This window comes from Camelina sativa, chromosome 13, assembly GCF_000633955.1.
Source record: "Camelina sativa cultivar DH55 chromosome 13, Cs, whole genome shotgun sequence".
Classification (NCBI taxonomy): Eukaryota; Viridiplantae; Streptophyta; class Magnoliopsida; order Brassicales; family Brassicaceae; genus Camelina; species Camelina sativa.
The window spans coordinates 22,198,915-22,208,838 of record NC_025697.1 but is presented as its reverse complement, the minus strand read 5'-3'; the positions used below and the strand labels follow the sequence as shown (position 1 = coordinate 22,208,838).

General features: G+C 36.6%; 3 protein-coding genes across 3 annotated transcripts in view; 2 read left to right on the top strand and 1 right to left on the bottom strand.

Moving 5' to 3' along the window:
• LOC104737495 (ETO1-like protein 1) lies at nt 162-3,555 on the bottom strand. Its single transcript, XM_019235079.1, has 6 exons — nt 3,440-3,555; nt 1,611-3,341; nt 1,287-1,529; nt 1,088-1,136; nt 654-963; nt 162-550 (listed from the first exon to the last, which is right to left on the bottom strand). Exons 1-6 carry the CDS (start codon nt 3,553-3,555, stop codon nt 330-332), a joined length of 2,670 nt encoding a protein of 889 aa, XP_019090624.1. The 3' UTR covers nt 162-329.
• On the top strand, nt 5,057-7,018 carry LOC104737494 (BI1-like protein). The gene is made up of 4 exons (XM_010457694.2): nt 5,057-5,573; nt 5,680-5,793; nt 5,939-6,096; nt 6,694-7,018. The coding sequence occupies exons 1-4, from the start codon at nt 5,312-5,314 to the stop codon at nt 6,898-6,900; spliced, it is 741 nt and encodes a 246-aa protein (XP_010455996.1). The 5' UTR covers nt 5,057-5,311; the 3' UTR covers nt 6,901-7,018.
• LOC104737491 (sulfate transporter 3.2-like) overlaps nt 8,393-9,924 on the top strand; it is a 7,908-nt gene continuing 6,376 nt past the window's right edge. The window contains exons 1-2 of the mRNA XM_010457689.1: nt 8,393-8,815; nt 9,117-9,324. Coding sequence (XP_010455991.1) covers nt 8,497-8,815; nt 9,117-9,324 — 527 coding nt within the window. The 5' untranslated portion in view covers nt 8,393-8,496. The remainder of the gene's footprint in view (nt 8,816-9,116; nt 9,325-9,924) is intronic.

The window sequence follows — 9,924 nt, the reverse complement described above, 5'->3', positions numbered from 1 at the left end:
TTTAGTAAAAAAAAAAAAAAAAAAAGGAAGAAATTAGCTCATTTGAGGACAAATAAAACTAGTCATCAGCTTGGGTTATTCTTTTTTTGACATATACGGATCGTCGCTTCTACGGTTTTGAATGATTTGGTAAAGTTCAGTTCACATTTTAGGCCCAGAGGAATTTTGAAGTTTACGTTGAATATAAAATCGATCTTAGGAAAACAACAACAAAAGAATAAAAGAGTGACAAGAGATTACAAGATTTTCCAACTATGATTCTTTTTAGTTTTACAAATTTTCACACTTTACTTTCCTCATCTCGAAGCTCTTTTGTGTATGGTTGCGTTTCAAGGTTCATGGCTATTAACACGGCTATGGAGTTCCAGCATCTCCTGATGGTTAGGGTCGACCGAGAGCGCTGCACGACAGTCCCGCAACGCACTTCCAACTTCCCCAATGTGCTCGTGGAAAGCCGCTCGTAAGTGCAGAAGATGAAGATCCGCTTTAAAGGCGATAGCTCGTGATAACTCCGCTATTGCCTCTCTCTCCTTCCGACTATCCATCAACACTATAAGTATCCGCAAAAGGAGAAGGAAAAAATTGAGTTTCAGGTTAAGCCAATTGTATTCTGAGAAGAAGAAGAGCAAAAGAGTTATAAGAAAAGAACAAACCTGCTGCGCGATATCGATAAGGATAAACCCGGAGAGGGTCTAACCGGGTGACCATTTCAAGATCAGATTTGGCAAGTTCACGATCACAATACTCGGATCTTTTCTCGTAGGCAGATGCATTGTTTTGAGCCTTTTCGATTAGTCTAGTCATTTCTTCGTAAGCTGCAGCTTTGTCGTTTCTAAGGAAATGGACGCGAGCTAGGCCTTGGTGTGCACGCGTGTGTCTCACCTTGAGTGCATTTATATAGCAATCCGCAGCTAAGTCTAGCTTCTCACAATCCACATAGACGCTCCCGAGATTGTTTAGAGCCTAAAACAAAACAACAAATGGCATTGTCATAGACTTAATCTGATTAAACCAAAACCAAAATTACTGTAACCAAACCCAATAAACCTGATTAAAAAATAGATCTAGTGATGGAGAACGACCGTACCTGACCTTTGCGCAACCTATCAGAGGGGCATTTAAGAGCATCTTCAAGCNTCCTCAACAACCTCGTACACCCTAACCGATGAAACCCCAATACTTGCTGTCGGTCATTTTCTGCAAAGTCAACTAATTTCTCCAAGAAACCCAATGTTCTGTCAGACCGAGGATCTATACACATCGAGACTTCACTTAAAAAAGAGTATNGTGAAACAACAGTCGAAGAACTTGATAGATCGAGGCTAGATTCCGCTAAAGCATAAGCTTGGAGGAAATAAGCTTCGAATGATCTCTTTATTCTAATGGATTCCTTAGCCTTTTGAAGCCCTTCTTCGCAGTGACCCGTATCATACAAGATCCATCCTTCGTAAACCAGACGCTCGTGGTCACTCGAGGCATGCTCGCGTGCTAACTGTAAACTACGCATGGCTGCTTCCGGACAATTTAACCTGTTAAATCAAACGTATAAGAATGAGATGCTTGATTAACGATCATATTAGGACAAAACAGAGAATTCAAAACAATTTTACCTTAGGAGAAGCAAAGATTGTCTGAAGTAAAGAACACCTTTGCAAGCATCGGATTCAAGCATCTGATAGATCACGGAAAGAGAACCTATGTCATCAACATTAGACCATTTCTCATATAGCTGCATCCAACAATCTGCTGTTGTCCAATTCTCGACATGCTCATACACAAGCGTCCTGAGCTGCCTCCCAGCTACTTTCCCATCGAACATTCGATAGTCCGGACACAGGGTAAGAGCAGCCTGAATATCTCGAAGAGCTGCTTCATAGTCATCCATACCAAGATAAAGACAAAACCGGATTTCCAAACATTCTAATGCAAGTTTAAATCCCAGGATCCGATTGATTTCTTCAAGTGCAGCCTTTGCATTTTGATTCGACATTAGAGTCACAGCTCTATACATGTAAGGATATGTCAAAGTCGGGTCTAATTCGGTTGCCTTGTCAAGATCTTCCAATTTCTTATCACCCTCACAGTAGAAAGACCTTTCTTGATACATCCACCCAAGAGGTGGTGAAACAGAGGAGATAACAGAGCTTAGCTTCTCGTAAGCCCAAAGCCGATGCCCTTGGATGGATCCTAGTCTTGCTAAACCAGTAGCTGAATACACATGGCCTAAATTAAAAGCGGTTTCAAAAGCTTCTTCAGCCTCACGGTATTCTTTCCTCAACAACCTCGTACACCCTAACCGATGAAACCCCAATACTTGCTGTCGGTCATTTTCTGCAAAGTCAACTAATTTCTCCAAGAAACCCAATGTTCTGTCAGACCGAGGATCTATACACATCGAGACTTCACTTAAAAAAGAGTATAAGGAGAATGAAGCTTTTCCTGCCATGGTTGAGACTTGAGATCTATTAACCCGAGTCAAAACCTCGACAACACGCTCATCGGTCAAACTATTTGGCATCTCATAAAGAAAAACTTGCAGACACGATGCAGCAAGGATTGGGGAGTTCTCTTCAAGTGCAAAGTCCATAAGCTCAATGGCACATTCAATAGAAGAAATCAGAGATGCCAATTCTCTATCGCATGCATCTCTGAGTTGCTCGCAGCAAAACTTGTTTGCGAATACTAAGACTTCCAAAAGAAGGTTCTTGGTAACTCCGAGTAATACACCAACAACGCTGAAATCTCTAACAACCCGCATAGCTGATGAGGATACATGATTTTCTGACATATCTATCTCATCAAGAAGTGATTCCGTGAAGCTACCATAAAGCATTGCGTTAAATGGAGCCGAAAGACTCGCAATTTTTCGCCTTAGGCAAGGTATTTTCTCTTCTCCAATCTTAAACACAACATTTTTAGATACACTGCGGTTCGTCTTCACAGACGCTGTCTCAGGGGAAGAAGAAGCAGTAATAGGTGGGAAATAGGATGCAATATCCAGCGGCAGAAACTCTTCAGAATATTTACCACAAGAGGAAAGCAAATCGGTGATAACCTCTTCTCCTTGTTTCTCATACCTCAACCAAGACCCAAACACAACTTTCTCATGGACTGTTGTAGCTTCTTGCCAAGCTGATTGAAGACTTCTCCGTCTAAGTTTGGTCTCTCCAAGACCTCTAAACACTTGATACTGCAATAAATACAGAACCGATCTCTCCTGCAACGGGCAAGTCTCGAGCTCTTCGTGAATCTGAGCTAGAACTTCTACGTAGTTGAGAGGTTTATAATGCGGCAGTATCTGCGGCTCAGGAACTTTGATAAATGATTCTCTGCACAGTGGACTACAAAAAGAACAAAGATTTAGTCTATATCCAAAGCGTCTCAAGCTCAATATAACAAATTAGAACAAGCAGAAAAGAGAAAAGAATAAAAAACGTACGTAGATGAAGAAGCAGAGGAAGATAGTTTCCCTCTCTCAACTTGAAGCCATGACTGTGGATTCAAGGAATCGAGCTGTGACTCTTTACAAGAATCAGATGGGTAAAAAGTCCTCATCTGACATAACAGATGAAACAAATCCCAGATCTCCAGGATAGCCACAGAGGGTAATCAACACGCTATTTTTTTCTTGTCAATTTCACACTGCACTACCCAGCCCAGAAACCTAAGTAAAGATGGGTTACTTAATGGGAACCCTATAAAACAACAACAAAAATCTCAACTTTTTGTATTTATGAGATCTTCCAAACACCTAAAGCTAAAGCATTTCTCTATGAAACCACTTACTTATGTGCAGTCAGATAGAAGAACAAATCCTAAATATTTGAATGAGAACCACAAAGCTCATTCGAAATCGCCATAGAACTGATACCCATTAAAGAAATTAAGAGAATAAAATCACCAAAATCAGCGCTTTCCCAAGAAAACCCTAATAATCTACAACTAGCAGTGGTAGCATAATCTAGTACTTCAATGAAAATTAAGCAAAACCCAGAAAAAAAATCAAAGGGAATCTAACAAATCTAGGATGCCATCAAAAAATACAAATCTGTTTAACAAACGAGATGTGAAGAGAGTGAGATAGTGTACAAATCTAGGGGATGCCTTAGACACCACAAGTGTTATTGCGAGAGCTTCTCTGCAATTTGAAGGGAAGAACCCTAGAGACAGAGAGATAACTGGGGACAAGTTCAAGTTTGAACAAAAGTGAATCGAAGTGAGAGAGAGAGAGATGGAGAGAGTGGGAAATGTTTTCCAAATTGACACTTTTGTATGTAAATTCTCTGAGCTCTCTGTTTTGTTTCATTGGTAAAAGGGAAAGTTTTCTCTTCTTTTCAATTGTTTTTTCTCATCCTCTCTCGTTTTTTTTTTTTTATTGAAGATCTCCACACAAACAGTAACCACCACTATCGATTTCTTCGGCCACTCTTAAGAGATGGTGGTGAATTGTATAATTATTATTATTTGTACATTCTTAAGCTAATGTATAATGATCGAGCATATGTTTGGAGTTTGGACAGCCTTTTTTATGTCTTAACTACATTTAATAAAAAGTCTAATCCTATGATTAGTTTATCTAATCTGAAAATCTTTTTAAAAAACAACATAAGTTATTTTTTATTAAATGAGTTAAAATAATAAAATGTATTCCCTGTATTTCAACTTCTTTTCGATGTAAAATTTTTTTGTTTCATTTTATTTGATGTTTTCAACTTTTAATTTATTTATTTATAAATGGTATTTTTATTTTTATATTGGTGGAATTTTTTTTAGTTATATAAAAGTATAATGTTTTAAATTAGTAAAAATACAAAATAATGAATTATTAATCTATGTGCCAAAACTTTTAACTTCAGATAAATTGAAACAGAGAGTATGTATGTATGTATGTATACATACAAAAACTATTGTGAAATGCAAACTAAGAAAGTCAAAACAGAAAATTTAGTCGTTTAATGACACACTTATTAAAAGTTTGACAAGAACATTAAACACTTTCGCTTTGGACATCAAAAAGAAGAAAAACAGAACCATCCTTGTCATGGTAAATGCGTAATCTCTCCGGTGGTCACGTGTCATCTCCACCTTAGCCCTAAGAGCCTTCATGAACTTTCTTCTTCTTCCTCTACCCACACAACCGCTTTTTCTCAGGCAAAAAAAATCCAAACTTTCTCGCTTTTTTTTCTCGTTTTGCTCATATATATCACAGCAGAGACTCGCAAGCAAAGTTTACCGATTCAACTTCCGTATCTCTTGATCGTGATACAGTTATCAAAAGGGTTCGAATTTACCTAATTGACTCGGAATCGTGATGTATCAGTGGAACGTACCGTACCGGAAAGATGACGTGGAAGCAGGCGGCAGCTCAAGGGCTTTATACCCAACGATGCTTGAGAACCCTGATCTCCGGTGGGGTTTTATACGCAAGGTTTACTCTATCATCGCCTTTCAGCTTCTCGCCACCGTCGCCGTCGCAGCTACTGTGGTCACCGTCCGTCCAATCGCTCTGTTCTTTGCAACCACCGGCCTTGGATTAGCTCTCTACATAGTCCTCATCATCACTCCCTTCATAGGTACAAAAACTTCATCACACAGCTAATTTTAGGAATCAAAGTTTCAATTTTTTTCGAATTTTGTTTGATTGTTATCTAATTTGTGCTTCTCCCTCTGGTTTTACAGTGTTGTGTCCGTTGTACTATTACCACCAGAAGCATCCGGTGAATTACTTGCTATTGGGGGTTTTCACTTTGGCTCTGGCTTTTGTAGTTGGATTGACTTGTGCTTTCACCAATGGTAAGACTTCATCAAACCACTTTGGTAATAGATTTGATGGATTGAGATTTTGATTCTTGATTGATTCTGGTTTTGACATCTCTTGATGCTTTTGTGGTTTCCATTGTGTGTGTATGTTTATGACTTAACTCTGTGTTGGACACAGGGAAAGTGATTCTTGAGTCAGCGATCTTGACAACGGTTGTGGTGCTTTCTCTCACCTTATACACCTTTTGGGCAGCTAGGAAAGGATATGACTTTAATTTCCTCGGACCATTCTTGTTCGGCGCTCTCATCGTGCTTATTGTCTTCGCCATTATACAAGTAACACCGTTTATGCCAAATTCACAACATGCAATAGAGAGAACAAGAGCTTATCCTCAGGAATTTAGTAGGATTTGTTTTTAGGCTGAGAAGTTAGAAACTTGATTTCACATTAGACATTATCAGAGGATTAGAATTCTGAGTTTTAAGCCCATTTAATGGAAGTTAGATACTTGATTTCACTATAGGCATTGCAGAGAATGAGAAGCTTTGCTTTTAACTTGTGCTATGTGGTATTCTTCGTAGCATTTTTTTACACTAAGAAGTTAGAAACTTGATTCTCACTCTAGGCATTACAGAGAATAAGAGCTTTAAACCTATTGAAATGTCGTACTTTTGGTAGCATTCTTTTGGCTAGAAGTTAAAAACTTGATGTATCACTATATTCTATATGCATTCCGTAGAATGAGTGATTTTATCTATGATTTGTGATTCTAATGAAATAAGAAATTTAATTAGCCTATTGGATATGGTAGTTTTTGTAGCATTCTTTTTAGACTTGGAAGCTTGAAACTTGATTTCACAGAGCAATAGATGAGAGTATAGCTTTGGATTGTATAACCAGGTTTTCATATTTTGATCTGTATTGTTGTGCAGATCGTGTTCCCATTAGGGCGGATATCGGTGATGATCTACGGTTGTTTGGCATCGATAATATTCTGCGGATACATAGTCTATGATACTGACAATCTGATCAAACGATACACATATGATGAGTACATTTGGGCAGCGGTTTCACTCTACCTAGACATCATCAACCTCTTCTTGTCTCTTCTTACTGTATTTAGAGTCTTACAGAGATGATAATTATGAGGATGTGGTATTTAGCTTCGTTGTCTCTAAAAAATGTTTATAATACGATAATAAATTTGTATGTTTTCGTTGTTACAGTTCACATGTTCATGTGATTTGATTGATTATAGTGGGAACACAAATACTGTGGATACATGATTATAGCGAAAATGCGAAAGTATGTTTTAGTCACGAGGCAAGAACAAGTGTAAGCCTTGGTTTTTCTCATAAGAAAAAAAATGGGATAATTGAACTTTTTATTTAAAAATATATTTAAATTAGAGATAGGCCGACTTTGTTACTTAAATATAAGGGAATAATGGACTATTATGTTTAGATTATTTAGGGTTATAAAATAAGTAAGAATTAAGTCAATTAGAGGGTTGAGGTTTAAAATTTATGGTTTAATTTGTAGAGTTAAGTTAGGATTTAGGTTAAAACTTGGGGTTTAAATTTAGACTACTTTGTTAATTTTGATAACTAAAACTATTTTTGATTAAAAAAAAAAAAAAAAAAGAAGGCAAAACATGGGAAGCCTCGAGGTGTGTGTTGAAGAAATCGAATGTTTATAATTGTGAAATGCTCCAAATGCAAATCGACAAAACAATAATGGTAACGAGAGTGATCGATCCAAATTGGGAAGTCTTGTAATAAGTTGTAACAGCTCACGTTGCTGTTTCATTATAATAATTCATGTCTCTTGATTGTTTAGTTTTCGCATAAGTGTCTCTTTAGATGCTTCCTTTGTCGAAATTTTAGTGGATTTCGTAGAATTTGTGGTCGCAAGCAAAAGTAACCATGATACATTACGGTCAAATGTTTGTGTAATCAATAAGCCGAGAGCATGATGGGTGGCAAAGTGATCTCTAGCGTGGGTTCGACCCATATTATTTACTATGATGAAGTCTAAAATGAAAAAGGGCTTATAGGCCAAAACTAAAAGGAAAAAGAACATACAGATAATGGTCCATATTTTTACGATCAAGATAACAAAACTAATGAATTAAAATGTTAGTTCGATTTGTTGAGTTTGTGGCCACAATGTAAATATGATGGTACATTACGGTGAAACGTATGTATAACCAATACATAATTATGTGAACAAGAACGACAACAACAATAAAAACTCCAAAAAGTCCCTTGCAGCGCAATGCAAATATGATGATACGTGACGGTGAAATATTTGTGGAATTTGTTGCCACACACAATGTATGATGATATATTACGGCGAAATGTATATGCCACCAATACATAACGATGGTCCGTACTTGCTCGATCAAAATAACAAAACCAATGAAATTACAAGCATTTTTTTTTTAATACATGCAATAGTTTCTTATTCACCATTTTCAAAATAAAGTTACCATATGGTTTTGTTTTCTAGATATTAACAAAATGAAAACCAATAATTTTTGTGGGTCCCAATGAAATGAATCATCTGTGTATAAACTATATTCCCTTGCTATAAAAAAAACCCCATCTTTATTCTCCCTTCCTCATCACTTCCAAATCCTAATGAGATTTAGCTTTTGATCATTCTCATTCTTTAAAACAAAAGCAAATTGTAAAAGTTATTTTTATAAGTTGCACTCTAAATTAAACAAGAAGATGTGCAGCAAAAAGGCATCACAATATCACAAAGTAGAAACACCTCCACCACAACCTTTCTTGAAATCACTAAAGAACACTCTCAATGAGATCCTTTTCGCCGACGATCCGTTTCGTAAAATCAGAAACGAACCGAAAACGTCGAAAAAGATCGAGTTAGGGTTGCGACACGTGTTCCCAATCTTGGAATGGGCTCGTGGTTACAATTTGGGGTATTTGAAATCAGACGTTATCTCAGGGATCACAATTGCTAGTCTTGCTATTCCTCAAGGGATTAGCTATGCTCAGCTAGCTAATCTCCCTCCAATCCTTGGTCTTTGTAAGCTCTCATTTCGTCTGCCTCTATATATTAACTCTATTACAGGAAAATCTAGTTTACATTACTTCTTTTAAAACTCCAAAACGTTAAACTTTCCCGATTTTTTTTTTTTTTTTTTCATTCAAAATGCGTGGGATGTTTAATTTTTGAAATTAATTCTAGAAAACATTAACTTAGTTTACCAATACAGTTCTACAGAAAAAAACGTATTTGTCTTTTAACGACAGAAATTTTGATTCGGTTTCATATATACTATAGTTACAATAATAATAATAATGTGTATATGGAAAAAAAAATGTAGACTCAAGTTTGGTGCCGCCGTTGGTATACGCGATAATGGGAAGTTCAAGAGATTTAGCGGTGGGAACAGTGGCGGTTGCCTCGCTGTTGACGGGAGCGATGTTAGGGAAAGAGGTAAACGCGGTGCAGAATCCAAATCTTTACCTTCACTTAGCTTTCACCGCCACTTTCTTCGCCGGACTCATGCAAACTTGCCTTGGCCTCTTACGGTACGTAAAACTCCAAAATCACATTACTTTATTTATTTATTTAAAATAGTTTTACTATTGTTTTATATACGATGGAATTATCATTACTTAATTTTGAAACAGTCATGGTAGAATTCTCGAATGTGCATGTGCCTAGATAGCAATAGTTTTATATTTTTTTGGTAGAAATTTTGGTGTAAGAGTTGTTTTCTAGTGGTCTATTATAATAAAAAAGTGAGAAGGGGACAGTTTTGTTCGGCTGAAGGTCTTTGTCTCGTGCATGCTGCTTTGTTTTTCTTAGCAATAGTAAAAACTGTGATACTCTATATAAAATAAGAAATAAGAAGAAAACAAAAACATAGAGTTGAAATATGATCCATGTTCGATTATGAGACAAAATATATGTCAGAGGATGATAATAATAAGATTATAAAAGTTTAGTCTTAACATTTTACAAATAAATTTCACGTGAACAAAACTAGAAAAATAAAAGGAACATTAAATTGATCAAAAATACATACAAACACATAGTTATTCATTAGTTATGACCTAGTAGTAATTATGACTAAAATTGATGGGGTTTAGTGAATGTAAAATATCAGGTTAGGGTTCGTGGTGGAG